Source organism: Microtus ochrogaster, unplaced genomic scaffold (genome assembly GCF_000317375.1).
Source record: "Microtus ochrogaster isolate Prairie Vole_2 unplaced genomic scaffold, MicOch1.0 UNK114, whole genome shotgun sequence".
NCBI lineage: Eukaryota > Metazoa > Chordata > Mammalia > Rodentia > Cricetidae > Microtus > Microtus ochrogaster.
In genome coordinates, this window is record NW_004949212.1 from 137,630 (window position 1) to 156,797 (window position 19,168).

The 19,168-nt window shown below is 40.7% G+C and overlaps 1 protein-coding gene and 1 pseudogene across 1 annotated transcript in view; one reads left to right on the forward strand and one right to left on the reverse strand.

Moving 5' to 3' along the window:
- Nucleotides 1-7,882, forward strand: part of LOC101994661 (cytochrome P450 3A11-like) — a 30,280-nt gene extending 22,398 nt beyond the window's left edge. The window contains exons 10-13 of the mRNA XM_005371559.2: nt 444-604; nt 1,422-1,648; nt 4,521-4,683; nt 7,338-7,882. Coding sequence (XP_005371616.1) covers nt 444-604; nt 1,422-1,648; nt 4,521-4,683; nt 7,338-7,433 — 647 coding nt within the window. The 3' untranslated portion in view covers nt 7,434-7,882. The remainder of the gene's footprint in view (nt 1-443; nt 605-1,421; nt 1,649-4,520; nt 4,684-7,337) is intronic.
- Nucleotides 2,912-3,729, reverse strand: LOC101996590 (annotated as a pseudogene).
- Nucleotides 7,883-19,168: the final 11,286 nt, after the last annotated feature.

Here is a 19,168-nt window from a genome sequence, read left to right on the forward strand (position 1 = left end):
CTTAAGCTCTAACAGAGAGGTGTAGTTCAGTTTCCAGTACCTATGCCTGAAAGCTCACAAGCTTCTAAAATCCATCTCCAGAGGATCAGATGCCCTCTTCTGGCCTCCATGGGTACCTCTCCACATATAGCACCCCCACATACACACAAATACATGTAAATAAAAAATAAAAATAAATCTTAAATATAGGATAAATTATGTGTCTTGAAGTTACCTAATGATGATGAAGAACAGAACATAAACCATGGAACACCATGGCTGAATCAATCTTCCCCTTCTCTGACTGTGTCACATGGATGTCAGATTGATAACAGTCCCAGGGTGACTGAAGGACTCTCCATATATATCTATAGGGAAACGGGAGCCTCAATTGACTCTCTCCTCACCTCTTTTCTGTTGGTCCATCCTGACCCGACTTTCCTGAAATATTTTCTTACTTTCAGCCCTGACTGACATGGAGATCGTAGCCCAGTCAATTATCTTTATTTTTGCTGGCTATGAAACCACCAGCAACACCCTTGCCTTTGCCCTGCACTCACTGGCCACTCACCCTGATATCCAGAAGAAACTGCAAGACGAGATTGATGTGGCTCTGCCCAATAAGGTGAATGGATGATGCTTGAGGTAGAAGGAAAAAGAGACAACTTCTCATCACGTGCAATGGTGTGTGTGTGTGTGTGTGTGTGTGTGTGTGTGTGTGTGTACGTGTGTGTGCGTGAGAGAGAGAATTATGTGTCTTTATATGTGCGCATGTGTGTGCATTTTGTGCCTGTGTGTGTGTGTTCATGTGTATGTAGGCCATATTCCTACAACGGGCATTATTATTAATCACTCTCCACCATGCTTTTTGTCACAGTTTCTCACTGAACCTGGAGCTTTTTAATTTGGCTATGCTATCTAGCCAACACACTTTCTCTGCCCCTCCACTGGGATTAAAGATGTGTGCCACTGTGTCTGGCTTTATGAATGGCATGTGTCTAAACTCAGGTCCTCAGCCTTGCATAGCAGACACTTCAGTAATTGAGATGTATTCCCATTCCAATGTGATAGTTATTCTACCCACTATGTAAGAAACTGGATAGATGTCTCAATGACTGCTCTCTTAGAGGATCCATTCAGGTTTGATTCCCAGCACCCAGGTAGCAGCTTTCATCTGCCTGTAATGCCAGTCACAAGGGAACTGATATCCTCTTTTGACTTCTGTGTGCAGTACACTCATAGGGTTCATATACATATATGTACAAAAACACCTCCACACATAAAATAAAATTATGAAAAATCCCTTTAAAATGGATTGTAAGTGTCTAGGTCTTTTTAAATGCTGAGCTCAGCTTTGGAGCTACTGAGAATGCAGAGGTACAATGCTGACCTATTGAGTGTTAGTGTAAAATCTCAGCACAAATCTTTTTCTTTCTTCCCAGGCACCTCCCAACTATGATACAGTGATGGAGATGGAGTACCTCGACATGGTGCTGAATGAAACCCTCAGATTATACCCCTTTGGTCTGAGACTTGACAGATTCTGTAAACAGGATGTGGAAATCGATGGTGTACATGTTCCCAAAGGGTCTATAGTGACTATACCAGTTTATGCTCTACACCATGACCCAAAGTACTGGCCAGAGCCTGCAAAATTCCGCCCTGAAAGGTACCAGGATCCCAGGAATGGGAACCCACTTTGAGATATGATGGCCTATATATGCTATGGTGTCTGTTATGGGATGATCTCTAAATGTGATTTTGCACCCATTTGCATTTTGCAGAGAAAGGGAAGCAAAAGAGGATAGAGGAAGAGAGACAGGAAAATGTGACAATTTAAATACTGAGTGTTTTTCCCCCCTCATTCCCCAAGTAGCAAATAACTGACTGAATTGTGAGAAAGGAACCCATTTTCTATCAGTCTGACTGACATGTGCTTTTTAGGCATGGAACCCAGCATTATGCCGAATGAACTTTCAGATTTAAAGATGTATTTTGTTTTCTCTCCTTTTTCGTTCATGGACAACTACATGCATATATAATGTATTTTGGACATTGTCGCTGGACATTACTCTGTCTTTTCTCCCTCCCACACTTTCTGAATCCTTGCTTGTCCCCATATGGGCTTCCTCCTGTTTTCATGAATTCTTTATGTCTTGTGACTCATGAGTTAATTAGGGTTGCTTGTATAAGTGTAGGTCTAGGAGTTATTCATTGGAGTATGGACAAATCACCAAGGCTACACCATTGAAGAGAAAATCCCCATGCCCCAACAACTATTTTTTTTTTTTTGAAGTTAGGAAAGTCTTTAAGTTTTTAAATTAAAATTGCGCCCTGGTGAGATGTGATTTTTAATCTAGGAACTCAATTCAAAGGGCTCTCCTGAGTTGTCCTCCTCTGCGGCTAGCCAGAGGCTGGAGACCTGTGGGACAGCCAGGACAGTAAGGGATGGGACAGCCAAGTGTCCACTCAGAGGTCAGCCAACTCTTCAGTCCTAGGAGCTCAGCACACTCGGCTGGGGACAGGGTGATGAGTTTCAGGGCCACTGAGGCCACCACCAGCTGAGATGAAAACGCCATCTACCAATGATGGGGAAGGAAAGTCGATGGTTCCAACAGGACCATTTTGGAACCTCCGTTGGCGGGGGGGGGGGGGGCTCTTAATGGCCGACGTGACTTTAAAGGCAGCATATCCACCCAGCTGCAAACTCACTCCATCTGACTATGAGCAACCTTGTTGCCCCAAATTAGGCAGAGGAAGGTGTTGACAAGGAGAGATTCCCTCACGTGCCGGCCCCTCTCACATACATTCATATTCATATATATTATAGTTATATATTAAAAAGAGGAAAAAACTTTCCCAAAGAGAAACTCCTGAAGAACCCAAGTGGCTCAGGACGTTTACTGTACCCTCACCCACAAAAATTCTCTTATAAAATCTTCCAGTGCGATCTTCAAGAAACCCCGCCCTCATGCCCCCCCCCCCCAGCCCTGCTCTGTGTCCCCACAACCCTGGACTGCCCCTGCTCCAGCCCAGTGCCATCCAGTCTCATCTCTGGCCGTCCATGGCTGCTATGGCTTTCTGCTGAGTGGGCCCCTGTGCTGCTCCAGGGGGCCACGTGGGCTGTGGGCAGTGCAGATGATGGAAGGAGTTGGGGGAAGAGGATGGGATCCAGGACGTCTGGTGGTTGGGTGGGGATGCTGCTCAGAAGGGGCTGAAGTTTGCAGGGGACGAGCAGGCCACCGCTGTCATGGGGCTGTTGCTGTTCTGCAAGCTCTCAGAGGCTCGAAGCTTGGAGAACATGGCTAGTGCATCAGGGAAGTTAGGTGGTGTGGCAGGGGTGTTGCTGGGAGTACACATCATCTGCCGGTGGTGGTGGCTGTTGGGAATGTTGCTCTCTTGGAAGAACGTGCTCAGGGCGGTCTCGAACTGCCAGTGCGCTGCCTGCAGCAGCTGCTGCGCCTGGTAGGCCGCGCAGCGCAGCCTAGGGCCAGCACGAATGTTGTGGTCCGGCTGGAGCTGTGGTGCAGACGCTGCAAACAACAGCGCGGGGCGGGGCTGCCGGGCCCAACATTCGGGGGGAGGGGGGGCGAGCCGCCACCGGGCGCCGCTGACTCCCACAGGGACGTTTGATTCGAATCCTGCGGCGGGCCCAGCTGCACTCCCCAACAACAATTCATGTCCGAAATTGCCTACTGAGGTGAAATTTCTTGAACTCCCTCCACCATTCTTGATGGACTGTATCAACATGGTCTAGCTTTGTGTAGGCAACCACAGATGCTGGGAGTTCATGAGTACAATGGCTGTGTCAGGTCCAGAAGATAGTGTTTCACAGCACCCCTTTCATTCCCTGGCTCTTATGTCATTCTGACCTGTCTTCTGAGATGTTCCATGAGCCTTGGCGGGGATGATACAGATGTCCCATTAAGCACTGAGCACTCCACCATCACTCATTCTCAGCATCTTGACTAGTAATGAGTCTCTGTGTTAACTGTCTCCACTGCAATTAGAAGCTTCTCTGACCAAGACTAATAGCAGCACTCATTTTTGTGTATAAACATGAATATTCAGGAGACAGTTTGATACCATGTCCACTTAGCAAAACAACAGTAGTACATTCTCCCATAAAGCCTATGACCACCCTACCCAGCAGAGTTTGAACAGGTTTATAGTATTTGGCATTAATATCCCCCTATAAATTGGAACTTCAATCCAATCAGGCAGTGGTTGATTGCCTGCAGGGAGCCAGACAGGACCGCCATTGCAAGATGGCACCACATCCTGTCTTGCCGGTTATACTCCATATTGCCTATAACCCATAACAACACTATTACACTAGTGGGCACATAGGATGCATTTTCTCTCGGACAGCATTTGTTTCATTGACCATATGGAAAGTCTATAGGACAAGGGGGTTAGAAAGGACGTTTTGTGTACAATTCTCATATGTATGTTACTGGTCAGGTGTTTAAAGTGAAATTCTTGTATGTAGCTCTTATGTTTCTACCATTTGCTAACTTGTCATTACTTTGTGTCTCCAGGTTCAGCAAGGAGAACAAGGGCAGGATTAATCCTTATGTATACATGCCCTTTGGGAATGGACCCAGGAACTGCATTGGTATGAGGTTTGCTCTCATGAACATGAAACTTGCTCTCACTAAACTCCTGCAGAATTTCTCCTTCCAGCCTTGTAAGGAAACACAGGTGAGGGAGAAAACTATCTCTGTAAATAATGTTTTATGGGAGAGATCTTTTTAACTGAAGCTTCTGTGTAGAAAAATAAATGTGCTTTTTTTGAATTTTACTATTTTTTATGGCCTAATCCGTTATTTGCACCCAAAGACCTTTGGTTCTATGTCAATATAGAGTACAACTGTAGCATTCTGATGAATTAGTGCAGGTCAGTGTGAAAAGATTATATGCATTCTGTTTGAAGTTCCAATCATGTTAATAGAAGTTAGGGTATATTGCGTGCTAGCCAGAGGTGTAGTGATTATGAGTTCATGATTTTTGGGTGGTGCTCTCTTCTTCAAGAGCTCAAAGAAGCCCTCCTCTGACAGTCTTGTCAATGCCTGGCTTCATTAGAATCACTGAGGAGCTTTACAGTTCATATATGGGGTCTGAGATGTTTCTCAGTTGGCAAAGTTCTTACATAGTATTCACAAAGCCCTGGTTCCCATGCACAGCAATGCATGAGGTAGCTGTGGTGGTGCATTCCTGTAATCCTTGCACACAGGAGGTAGAGGCAAGAAGATCAGAAGTCCAAGTGTCCACTTAGTGAATTTGAAGCCAGTGTGCGTTACATGACACCTGGTCTCAATCACAAAAACAAAACTCATGATGCCTAACAATTGCTAGGGCTCAAGAGATGGCTCAACAGTTATGAACACTTGGTGCTCTTGAATAGGACCTGGGTTCAGTTCTTAGCCCCTACACGGTGCCTCACAACCATTTTCAACTACAGTTACAAGGGCTAGGATGTGCTTCTTTTACTTCTGTTGAGACGGCACACATGTGTTATACATGCAGAAGTGCAGACAAAACATTTCTATACATGAAATAAAAATAAATGAATCTTCCGATAGTTGCTGGTTATGATGAACTCCAACTTTAATGGACATCTTAACAGTTCTGCCTCACTTCTCTGGAGTTCTTGCTCCAGAAAACAGGTAGTTGTTATATTTCCATAGATCACGTACCTTTCCCACTTTTATTCTGCTTTCCTACCTTAAGTTCTTATTCATTCCTCAAATCAATATTCTTCTTTTTGAGTTTCTTTCTTTATTTTATGCTCTACTTTTGGCTCCTTCAGGCATTTTTCATAACTTATGCAAATGCTTCATCAATAAAGCCACCATTTTGGTTCTGTTTGTTCTCTCTGTATTGAAGAATAACATTTCTCCTTTTTTATCACCTTATCTTATATCTTGTACAAACTATAACTGGTTCTTTGAGGAGAGTTTGTTCATTGAAAATCTCCAGTAAATGGTTTAAAGTATGATTAACAATTATAATATTCTTTGAAGAAAACTTTAAGCCAATTAAATCTTTAATAGTTTTCATTAGTATGTATATATATTTTTGGATTTTTTTTAAAGACAGGGTTTCTCTGTTGCTTTGAACCCTGTCCTGGAACTAGCTCTTGTATACCAGACTGGCCTTGAACTCACAGAGATCTACCTTCCTCTGCCTCCTGAGTGCTGGGATTAAAGCATATGCCACCACCACCCTGCATGTATATTTTTATCATCATATCTTTTGAATGCTTCTATGCAAAACACATGTACACTAATAAAATTTTAAAGGAATATGATAGAGCATTTGGAAAAAGAGTTTGTATTTTTCTGAACACAATTGTTTTTCTTCATGCAGTGGCATAGCTAAAACTTACAGGACTTGTGTATTAGGATTTGTTTTCTGTCAATTTTATTCATGGATGATTAGAGGGATGGGGATGTTTATTTTGTGATTTGTGGCTTATGGCAGATGTGTCATTTTACTTCCATACAATTTCACTAATTTTATGACTTTCTCACTAAAGCATTTAAATCATAAGCATGTACAGGGATTTAGACAGACAAAGCACGGTACTAGTTTTGAGAGTCCACGACAAACCTGACTGAGGAAGATGCACTGTGAAGCTCCAGTCATCTTAAATTTGACAATTCTCTATATCCAGGACAAATTTGCTCCCCTTTCTTCTGTGATCAGAAGATAACTCTGTTGTAGGTATTCCATACCATCTCTGAATAACATGAGACTAAAACAGCATGGAAAACACTGGAGAACTCAGAATCCTTCATTAAACCCATCCTTGTGAGACAAAGGTAGACTCTAGAAAAGCAAGCAAATATCTGTCCTCCTAAAGCCTTGTCTAGATGGGTTCAACTGCAGTGGTGACATATGATCTAGGAGCTGAGGACTGTCCACAGACTTGAAGTGTCTCTTCTCAGAGTTAGCTTGCAAGCATCAACAAATCAAAAATAGCATTTCAGGGCTTAGAAATATAATACGACATAATAACTAGGAATTAGGTTCAAAATATTAAACTTGTCTGTTTTACTCTAAATCAACACAGGACAGAAATAACATGAACCAACATGACTTCATCTCAGGTCCCGTATACAGTAGATTCTCAATCAACATTTTACCCAATGCACTGTGTGGATGTATGCTCTTTACCATCTAGTTGACACATCTTGGAAAGAATAAGAAAGTCACAATATTTGATGTTAAACACAGCTTTTATGTTTCTTCAAAGCATTTTCATCCTGATTTTTTTAAAAGCTTTTCTTCTGGGATTGCTGTTAGTTTACTCATTGATTTTCTTATTATTTTTTTTTTTTACATTATTGCAGATACCTCTGGAATTAAGCCGAACACCACTGCTTCAACCAGAAAAACCCATTGTTCTAAAGGTTGTGCCACGGGATGCAATCATAATGGGGAATTAAGGGGTTCTGTTGTGTTCTTCAAGAAGCTGAAACCTAAGAGCTTTGGAAACTTTAGTTGACTTCATGAATAAAACCCAGGAGAAGATAGGGTTTAGTTGAGTGGCCCTGAGGGATCATTATGAGGTTTCATACATCCATTGAGCTCTCTCAGTGTCAATACTCAGTGTAAAAAAATGACTAAGTCAATGACAGATGAGAAATTCATTTCCCATGGTCATCATGGTACCACCTCAATCCACATCTGGTTGGCTCCATCCATTCTTTTGAGCTCTTTTGAAAGTAACCTTGCCTCTGCAATTTGATCAATAATACATTTTTATGAAAATGTGAAGCATTGTGACATCTCTTATTATAAAATTGATAACAGATGTTTTAGTTGTAATATTCTACAATAAACGTTACACTGAAAATATAAACATCTCTTTTAAAAAATAAAATCATTTGTTTGTTTATTTGCATCCTGGCCAGTTTCTTCTCCCTCCTCTCCTCCCAATCCTTTCCCCTAATACCCTGATCTGTTCCCATTCCCCCATTTACTCCTCCTCCGTTTCTGTTTTGGAAAGCTCAGGTCTCTCATGAGAATTGTGAATAAAACAAAGGCTATCAAGTTGTAGTAAGACTAAGCACCTCCCGTGTATTAGGACTGGGCTGAATGAGGAGTAGAGTTCCAAAAATCAGTAGAAGAATCAAGATAGCCCCTGCTCCTGATGTTAAGAGTTCCACAAGAGGTCCAAACTACATAGCTCTAACATACATGCTGAGTGCCTAGGTCAATCCCATGCAGGCTACCTGGTTCTCAGTTCAGTCTCTGTGTGCTCCTATGAGGCCAAGTTAGCTGATTCTGTGAGTTTTATTGTGGTGCCCTTGACTCCTCTGGCTCCTACAATCCTTTTCCCCCTCTTCTGTAGTATTTCCTCAACACCACCCAATGTTTATCTGTGAGTCTGCTCTGTTTAAATCAGTTGTATATGATGAAGCCTCTCTGATGACAATTGGGCTAGGAACCAGGGTGGTCATAAGCGATGACAAGTTCAGGCTATATATCTGCTATTGCTAGGGGTCTTGACTAGGGTCGTCCTTGTAGATTTCTGGGAGATTACGTTGCATCAGACTTTTACCAGACTCTGAAATGCCCCCACTTCCCAATGGTATCTATTGGTACTCTCCTACTCTGCGCCCCTGCAACTGGATCACTCATGTTCCCACTGATATAAGCACCTGCCCTCAGTCCTCTCACAGATTTCTTCTGTTTCACTTCCCAAAGATATCTTGGTATCCTCCTCATATTTAAAATCCCTTTTTATGTTTGATGAGAACTTCATATTTTGATTATAATAATTAATTTCCTCAACTCCTACCAGATCCTCCTCTATCATCCTTCCCACCCCAGTTTATATTCTCTCTAACTTTTCAAACCAAATCATATTTTCCAGTTCATGTTCGATAGCTATTCCTGGATCTGAGGCCTGCCCTGGAGTGTAGTTGACACACCCAATTTCACCCCAGTGAAGAAAACTGACTTTCCCTCTCTTAGGCCTTATAATTTGACAATATTTCCTTGGCTAGTGGTAGAATGCTGAGCTCCTGTATGCTAGCATTTTGTCTGGTTTGAGCTTGTGCACTTTGTGTGAGTTATGTACTAGTGTTTGTGATTTCATATGTGCATCTGGCATGCTGTGTCTGGAAAATGCTGTTTCCATGAAGTCATCCACTGTATCTGGCTCTTACATTCTTTCTGCCTTCTATTCCACATAGATTCCTGAGTCTTGAGGAGTAAGGTATGACTTAGACATCCTGGTCAGAGCTGAACATTCCAAAGTCTCTTTCTCTCTTCATTTTGATAAGTTGTAGGTTTTTTGTTAATAAGTGTCTACTACAAGAAAAAGCTTTTCTGTTGAGGGTTGATTGATGCACACTTTTATGGAAATGGTAGTATATCATTAGGATTTTTTATTAATATACTCACTTAAGAAATTAGTTGTAGTAGTAGTAGGTATTTTTCTAGGACTCACGGTTTATCTAGTTTCAGGTTCTTGTTCTTATTGATCTCAGTGTTGGATATGCATTCCATCTCATAGAGTGAGCCTGTGATCCAGTTTTAAATGTGGTTGGTTATGCCCATAACATTTGTGCCACAATTGTGCCAGTGAGCATATCTTTCAGATGGATCATTATTGTGGTTTACATGGTTCAAAGTTGGATGAAATTGTTAATTACTTTTATCATCAAGTAGTGTGTATAGCAATGTCAAGTACTATGAATATTACAAGTAATGTGATGTTTCATATATATTAAGACGGAAGATAGAACTCTGACCTGAGAAAAACCAGAAATAAAATACTTTTTATAAATATAATTAAAATTTTTATTCGAGACTTTCCTACATTTACCCAATGTAAATGATTCATATATATATATATATATATATATATATATATATATATATATATATCTCCCCTACTTCTGTGATCAAATTCCTTTGAATGCCCTCCTAAATCCTCCTTTCAATGTCATGTCTTCTTTTCATTTGGAAACTACTGAATCTAATTAGTGTTGCCCATATGTTCATAGTGTAGGGTCATCCACTGTAGCAGAGGCAACTATCTGGAGCTATACTCTTGGGAAAAATTGACTCTTCCTTCCCTAGTAACCATAAACTATCATGAGCTCCTCAGGTATGTGTTTAGGACTGATAAACCCCTCCACATCAATTTAGGAAAGTTTACTGGCTGATCTTGTTCAGGTAACCAGAACTTTTGTAACTCCATGAGTGTAAATGTCCTCTTCATTCCAGAAGACACCAAAAACTAAATGGTTTTGCCTTCTTAGTACCTGGAGGTTGGGTTTGGTTGAGATCTAGTCTTATTAGTACAGGTGATTGTAACCCTTGTTGACTTTTCTTATTACTTGGAAATATATCCATTTATTCTGCCATTATTTTTGTGTATGTTATATGTTTGTGTATATATTTATGTGTTCTCATCTGTGTGCACATGTGTGCAGGCCAGAGGTTGATGTGATGGTGTCTTCCCCAATTGCTCTTCACTTTATTATTAGCATTTTAAATTCCATTTTAGTGTGTTGGTACACATGATCATGCACCACGGTGCCTGTGTAGAAGTCATAAGACAACTTGAAGGAGTTGGCTCTCTCCATCTACCATGTGGATTCTGGGGATTGAACCCCAGTTGTAATTCTTGACAGCTGGCACCTTTACTCACTGAGTCATCTTATTGGACTTTAACATTATCTTATTAGATGCTGGGGTCTCTCAGTGTCTTGAAGCTCATTTCTAGGTCATGATTATCTGTACACTCCTCCACTAATTAATCCTCCACTGTTGGAGAATTCTGCTCACAGTGTCCAGAATATCACTGTTTCTTAACTCTTTCAGAGATGTGGAAGCATCTTCCCATCCCTCCTCTATCATATTATCTACCACCTATTTTGAGAAATAGGAGTCTACCACAAAACACACTATTTCACCCTGCCTTCCTACAAAGATTCTTTTTTTGTTTTGAATCTGTCTCATTTTACAAAGACCGAGAACCTGGGCTTCCACTATTCTATATACTCTTAGTAATTTGGTCAATCCATTTTCTGTTGTTGTTGTTGTTTTGAGACAGGAAAATTAGAGAAATTGACTAGAGAAATTGTCCCAGAACTCACTTAGTAGACTTAAATGGTCTTGAAATCACAGAGATCTGCCTGTTTCTGCCCTCCAAGCCTTGGGATTGAAGGCAAGTACCACCACATTTGGCTAGGTCAATTCACTTTTTACTGTAATTTATCCGTTAGACATAACACTTAGTAATATTTTTATGCAAGCATAAAATGTCCTTTGATCACAATTCCTGCCATATCCTCCTTTCTTTTCCCTTTTATTCATCTTTTTTTTCTAGACACTTCATCTTGTACTTTAAAGATCAATTCACATACAGAGTTACTTTGTGTCTGGCCAGTCAAGCAGATCAGCATCTTGCTCAGTCATCATCCAGAGAAGCTTCATCCTGCAGCAGATGAAAACAAATATAAAGACCCACATTCAGACATGCAAACCTTGAAACACTAATCCCTAAATTATTTCAGGTGAGGGACCCTGCAGATAGCTTGGCTATAAGTAATGCTCTCCTCTAAATTTCTAATTTGTGTATATGTACTCCTATTTCACTAATTTCAGCCCTACTTTTTTATGCTTCTCTTATATATTACATCCTGATTTCAGTTTAACCTCCTTCCACTCCTCCAAGTCCCTCCTCCAACCATAACATATATGCAGAGGATGTAGCTTAGGCCCATATAGGATCTAAGTGAAGGATTTATCTCTTCACTTTCTGTGAGCCCTGCTAAATAGACTCTCTAGACTGAGTCCTTGGGGTGTTTGTTCTTGACCCCTCTGGCTCCTATAGTCCTTCCAAACCTCTTCTTTGGGGTTCCCATGGCTCTGCCTAGAGTTTTACTGTCCCAATTTTGATTCTCTCTTTCTGTCTACTCTTCTTGTTTCTTAAGTAGCATATGCTCTAATTTTTCAAGGACTTCAAACACATCATTTACTTATCAATATGAGCTGTCTTCAGTGTATAAATGTAGGCACTAAGTTCTGCAAACCTTCCTCTTAGGATGACTTCATTGTGTTCCATAGATTTGGGTACACTGTGTTTTCATTTTCATTCCTGTCTAGGAAATTCATATTTCCTTCTTGATTTCTTCCTTGGCTCTGTTTTCATTCAGTAATGAGCTCTTTAGTTTCATGAGCTTGCATGCTTCTCAGTTTTTGTGGTTATTGATATCTAGTTTTATTACATGGTGATCATACAGAATGAAGGATGTGAGTTTAGTTTTGAATTGTTGACCCTTTTCTGGGCCTGCAGTTTTCTCTCTCTTTATAGATGTTGGTCTTACCCTGAGTCAGGTATGGTTTCCATCTGTGGTTCCTCAGCTACTAGTAGAGGTGCTAGAGACACACTCCCCTCTGAAGACCTTATGGAACATTCCATGCATCTTTGGACCTAAGCAGGACTTAACTCTAGTTCACAAGTCTGCAGCAACTTCTGACATGACTGTGAAGTGTGGAATTTCCTGAAAACCTGTGATCCTAAGGAGAGTGAGCTACATTGGTCATGTCTACTCCTCTTCCTCACATTCTTCTACTTCTTTTTTTTTTTTTGGTTTTGTTTTTCAAGATAGGGTTTTCTTGTAGCTTTGAAGCCTGTCCTGGAACTAGCTCTTGTAGACCATGTTGGTCTTGAACTCACAGAGATCTACCTGCCTCTGCCTCCCGAGTGCTGGGATTAAAGGCATGCACCACCACTGTCTGGCCTTCCTCACATTCATATTTTATATTAAAAAATAAAGAAGGGATGTAGTGCCACAAATTTCTAATCCCAGCATACTGGAGGCAGAGTCAGGTGAATCCTTGAGTTCAAGGTCAGCCTGGTCTACTGCTCAGTTTTCAGGATATCCAGAGCTATACAGAGAAACCCTGTTTCAAAAATAAAACAAAACAAAACAAATTAAAACATGGATGAACATTTCTCCCATGTCATATCTGTCTCTAGCACTAACCAATGAAAGAAGAGGGCTTGCGTCCCTTGGACCTGGAGTTGCATAGGGTTATGAGTCAATAGTGTGCATTCTGGGGGCCACATCAGGTCCTCTGCAAGAATCACTAGTGCTCTCAATTGCTGTGCTATCCCTCCAGCTTCCCTCTCTGTTCTTGTTGATAAAGAAAATTCATTAGGTAATCTGATGTTACTCTATAACATTGTCCACTCTAGATTACTACTTGAACTTATTTCACTAAGGTTCAAATGGCAAGCCGGTTCACATTCTTCCTAGTAAAAAGTAGCATGACCAGAATCATGGATCTAGCTCTCAAAATCACAAAAGGTCACAGGCCAGGAAATGATGCTTTTGGAAGGGAAAGACATATACAATGTAGCATCCACCTCCTACTTAGACCACTGAGTGTAAGAAAGTTTGTATCACCCAAGGATATTCCCACCAATCATATTAGAGGATGACAACTCATTAGCTGTCTATAGAGCAGGTAACAGCTGTCTTCAGAGTCCACAGAATGTCCAGGAGCCACCTAGACCAGAATCCCAACCATTTCCTTTGTTTTCCTGTGGCTGTGACACAATACCAGACAGGAGCTGCTTAAGGAAGAAGGGCTCATTCTAGCTCACACTTCAAAGCTGCAATTATCATGGTGGAGAAGTCATAGTGTCAGGAGCATGAGGCAGATATTCAAACTTTATTGAGTGCAGAGAGAGAGAGAGAGAGAGAGAGAGAGAGAGAGCAGAGAGACAGAGACAGAGAGACAGAGACAGAGACAGAGACAGAGACAGAGACAGAGAAAAAGATACTCTATTCACGATTCTAGCCCATGGGATGTTGTCATCTACATTTCAGACGGATTTTCTTACCTCACATAGCATTGTCTAGAAACTCTCTCCCAGACATGCCATGTTTGCTTTCATGGTCACTCTAAAGCCCATTATATGGGTAAAATGGAGAAGAACTATCATCTCTGTATATCTCTGGCATGTCTTTCTGTTGCTCCATTATGTAGACAGACAGGGAGGTTGTACCATATTGTAAATGCATTAGCTTTTGCATCCATCCAGGAATCAGATGAACTCATGCTTAGTTAGCTTTCTCATACAGCCAAGGACCATCTGGCTAGGGAATGATGTTTCCCAAAACTGAGTGAATTCTGCTACATTAATTAATAATGAAAACAATCCTCCCAAGATGTGCTCACAGAATTATGTGATTTTTATTTAGATTCCTTCCACAGGTACTCTAGGCTGTGCCAAAAAGATAGTTAATGTTACCTAAGACAGATATATTATAGCATAATTTTTTTCATATTAAAAAAGTGTGTGGGTTGTGATGTGCCTCAGTGGTAATGACAATTTCTGGCAAATTTAAGGACTTGACCTTTTCCCAGAAATTACATGGTGAAGGTAAAGAAATAACTCAACATTGTCTTCTGACCTACACATGTACCATGGAATGACCCTTCAATAAACAAGTAAATGTACTTTAAAGAATATATAAAAAGTGATTTGCATTTGCTGAATTTCTATGGTCGATTATTTCTGTTTGTTTATTATTAGAAGAGCCATTGTCTCAATTAATGGTCTAAGTTTTCACTCATGAACCCAATTCATCCTGGGTAAATGACCTTTTGGATACACTCATTTCCCCTGCCCATGGCTGCCTTGGTATTAGTTGAGTTCAAGCAAAACAGGGAGGTAGAGCAAATGTTTATTCTCATTTGTGATTTTCAAATTTTGCCTCCTGATTACTCTGGCATGACATAGTGGACTTGTGAAATGAAGACATGCTTTGACAGCAAAAATCAACTGAGAGACTTTCTGTTAAAATGATGGGTCAGTTTTGGTATAATTTGGGGAGGGAGATGTCTGGAGAAAAAAGTTGTTGTTATAATGAACTTGTCAGATAGTGCAGGGGAGTCCATCTTTTTCATATTTTAACACCGCATTTTTGTCTCCAAAATTATGTCCCATAACCATAAGCTGAGTTACAAACAGAACAATTTAATTACCTTCCAAAGTACTAAACTTAAATTGTTTTAAATAATTTCATGATTTTGTGTTGACCTGAGTTCAGAGTTACTCTTGACTGTGTATTCTGTGGGCTGTGAGTTGACACACCTGGAAGTGGTCATCCCTAAATTGATGTACACCCAAGAAACATTACTTGGACTGTACAGGATGAAGTCATGAAGTTGAGAGGGTGTGGGGTAATGGGAGGAGAAGGAGCATACAGATGGACAGGTAGAAATGATGTAAATACAGTATTCAGTATAAAATTCTTTTAAGAAGTGAAAAAAGAAGGTTTTCTTCATATATTTAGAGGATATTTTTGTTAGGTTAATGAAACCTAACAGTTTAATATTCATATACAAAATTAGTTGTTTATTATCACTATTATATTTATTTAAGGAACTGTGAGAAGAAATGACCTTTTCATTATTTTAAAAACTCACTATTAGTATTTGTGTGTGTGTGTGTGTATGAGAGAGAGAGAGAGAGAGAGAGAGAGAGAGCCTGAAAGTGCCAATTAGATTACCCTGGAACTAGTGTTAAAGTGGGTATGAACCATGTGACATGGGTTCTGAGATCCTATTCAGGCCATCTGTATCCCCAACAAGTACTCTATGTGCTGAACCGTCTCTCCAGCTCCATGTATCGTTTTCAAACATATTTACTTTATACTTACTTATTTATTCGTGAGTATATGTGTACGTGGGCTGTGGAATGCAGAAAATATGGATCAAGAGCCACAAATGAAAACATAAACAGCAGAATACAAGAGATGGAAGAGAGAATCTCGGGTGTTGAATGACACAGCCTGGCTGTCAGTCTGAAAACTGAAAAACAAGTTGTTGCATACTTAAAGGTACACTGAGAGAGAAGGCGACGCCTACCAATGCTAGCATCAAATCCTAAATCTTCAAGAATGGCAGTCTGTGCACACTGCAGCAGGGTCACAAGGCCCTGAACACATCTGCTTTAGTGATATTGCTTGCGAGAGGCTATGCGGTTGCCTGCATGATTGAGATGACTTCTTAGACTAACAACAGCTTTCCTACGTAGGTTTGCCACATTACAGGTTGCTCTCCCTTGTCTTGGTAGCACTCTCAGCTTCATTTTCTTACCCCTACGTGGCATCACCCATTTGAAGCCTTCTTTAGGGGCTCTAATACTGCAGCAGACATTTGTCTGACCTATCAAGATGAACTTGGAAATGTCTGTAGAAGCCCCATGACTCCCATCACCCCTGTATTCTGTGAGTCTGAAAGACCAGACACCATGTAGGTACCTCCAACTACCATCCACACAAACTATGCTTAAGTCAATATGAGCCATGGTTGCAGCTGAGCATTGATCACCTGAATCTCAAGATGTTCCTGGGGTAAAACAGGAGGTCAGAGCTCAGGGATACTCAGGGATGGCCTCTTCTTAGACTGTATGTCTTTTAAGGTTTCACCGTCTCTTAAGATCATCAGATTTGGTGTCAATTCCAATATACCACCTCTCCCAGGACAAAGAACAACCAAATCACATTTTAAATTTCAGTAGGCTGTTATCTTATTTGTTTGTTTCTATCATCTATCCATGTCCATATTTGTAGTTTTTATGTATTTTTGTGATTTTAATACTTTAAAATTGAATTGATTAAATTATTTTACTCCTAAGCACAGTTTCCCCTCACTCCTCTCCTTCCACTCCCTTCCACCACCTCCGGCCTGTCCCCTTCAGCCAATCTACTCTTTCTCTGTTTCTATTCAGAAAGTGCAGGCTTCCCATGGATGTCAAGAAAGCATGGCACATCAAGTTGAGGTGGATCTAAGCTCCTCTCCTCATATTAAGTCTTGGTAGGCAAGCCATTATGAGGACTCAGTTCCCAAAAGCTTGCCAAAGCTTAAGGAACAGGCTTCTCTCCCACTGCTAGGAGTCCTACAAGTAGGCCAATGTAGACAACTGTCACACATATGTAGAAGGCTTAAGCTAATCTCATGTGGGCTCCTTAGCTCTTAGTCCAGTGTCTGTGAGCTATTATGAGCCCCAGTTAATTGTTTCTGTGGGTTTCCTTGTGATGACCGTGACTACCTGTCTCCTACAATCATTCCTCCCTCTCTTCAACAATACTCCCAAAACAAGGCCCAGTGCTGGGTTGTGGATTTCTACATCTGATTCCATCAGTTACTGGAGGAAGGCTCTATGATGACCATTGGGCTAGTCACCAATTTGATTACAAGAGATAACCAATTCAGGCTCCTTACCAACAATTGCTAGGAGTCTTAGCCGAGATCATCCTTTCAGGTTTGTGGGAGTTTCCTATGCTCCAAGTTTCTACCTGACATGGGGATTTTGTCTCTCCACCCTCATCAAGACATCTCTTTCTTTACTTTCTCCCTCTATTTTACCCCCAGCATTATCCCTCATTTTCCCATTCCCTCCTGCCTGCTGTTTACCAAGGAGGTCTCTTCTAGGTTCCCCTTCTCAGGGAAATCCATGCATTCCACTTTGGGTGGTCCTTTTTACCTAGCCTCTCTGGGGTTGTGGATTGTTTCATGGTTATCTTTTACTTTATAGCTAATAATCACTTATGAATGAGTACATGTAATGTTTGTCTTTCTGAATATGAGTTACCTCACTCAGGATGATTTTTTTTCTAGTTACATCTATCTGCCTTCAGATTTCCTGATGCCACTTTTTTTTTAATAGCCAGATGACACTCCATTAGTTAAATGCCCCACGTTTTCTTTATCCACTCTTTTGTTGGGAGACATCTGGGTTGATTCTAGGTTCTGGCTATTATGAATAATGTTGCTATGAATATAGTTGACCAAGTGTCCTTATGGTATGCTTGAACATCCTTTGGGTATATGCCTAAGATTGATATAGCTGGGTCTTGAGGTAGATTGATTCTCAATTTTCTGAGAAATTCATATTGATTTCCAAAGCATCTGTGCAAGTTTGCACTCTCACCAGCAGTGGAGGAGTGTTCCTCTTGCTCCATAACATCTCCAGAATAAGCTACCACTTGTAATTTTGAACTTAAACATTCTGACAGATGTAAGATGGAATCTGAGTCATTTTGACTTTCATTTCCCTCATGGCTAAGAATGTTGTACAATTCTTGGTCTTTTGATCATTTGAGATTCTTGTGTTGAGAATTCTCTGTTTAAATCTGTACTCCATTTCTAAAACTGGATTATGTTGGTTTTGATGCCTCATTTTTTTATTTCTTTCTTTTTTTTTATTGAGAAAAGGAAAAAAAACAAGTTTCCACCTCCTCCCAGCCTCCCATTTCCCTCCCCCTCCTCCCACCCTTCCCCCCCTCCTCCCAACCCTTCTCCCCCTCCCCCCACTCCTCTCCCCCTCCCTCTCCAGTTCAATGGGCAGTCAGGGTTTCCTGCCCTGTGGTAAGTCCTAGGTCCTCCCCCCTCCGTCTATATTTAGGAAGGTGAACATATATATTGAAGACCAGCCCTCTTTTAGATGTGGAGTTGGTGAATATCTTTTTCCATTTCATAGGCTGCCATTTTGTCTTATTGACAGTGTCCTTAGCCTTACAGAGCTTTTCAGTTTCTGGAAGTTTCACTTATTAATTATTGATCAGTGTCTGTGGTACTCAGTATCTGTGCTACTGAATATTCAGAAAGTTGACTTCTGTGCCAATGTGTTCAAGGTTATTTTCCACTTTCTCTTCTGTCAGGTTCAGTGTAACTTGATTATGTTGAGGTCTTTGACCAACTTGGACTTGTGTTTTGTGCAGGGTTATAGATATGGTTTCATCTGCATTCTTCTGTATGCTGAAATCCAGCTATGCCAGCAGCATTTGTTGAAGAGGCTAGCTTTTTCCATTGTATAATTTTGGCTTCTTTGTCAACATTTTGGTGTTCATAAGTGTGTGCACTTATGAAAGGGTATTTGATTCAATTCCATTGATCTACCTGTCTGTTTTTATGCCAATACTATACTGTTTTTATTGCCATAACTCTGTATTAGTGTTTGAAATCAGGAATGGTGATACATTCAGAATTTTTTTTAATATATAGGATTAAATTAGTTATCCTAGGGGTTTTTTTGCTTGTTTTCCCCCATGAAGTTGAGAGTATTCTTTTGATGTCTGTGAAGAATTGTATTGAAATTTTGATGGGCATTGCTTTTATTAAGATGACCATTTTTACT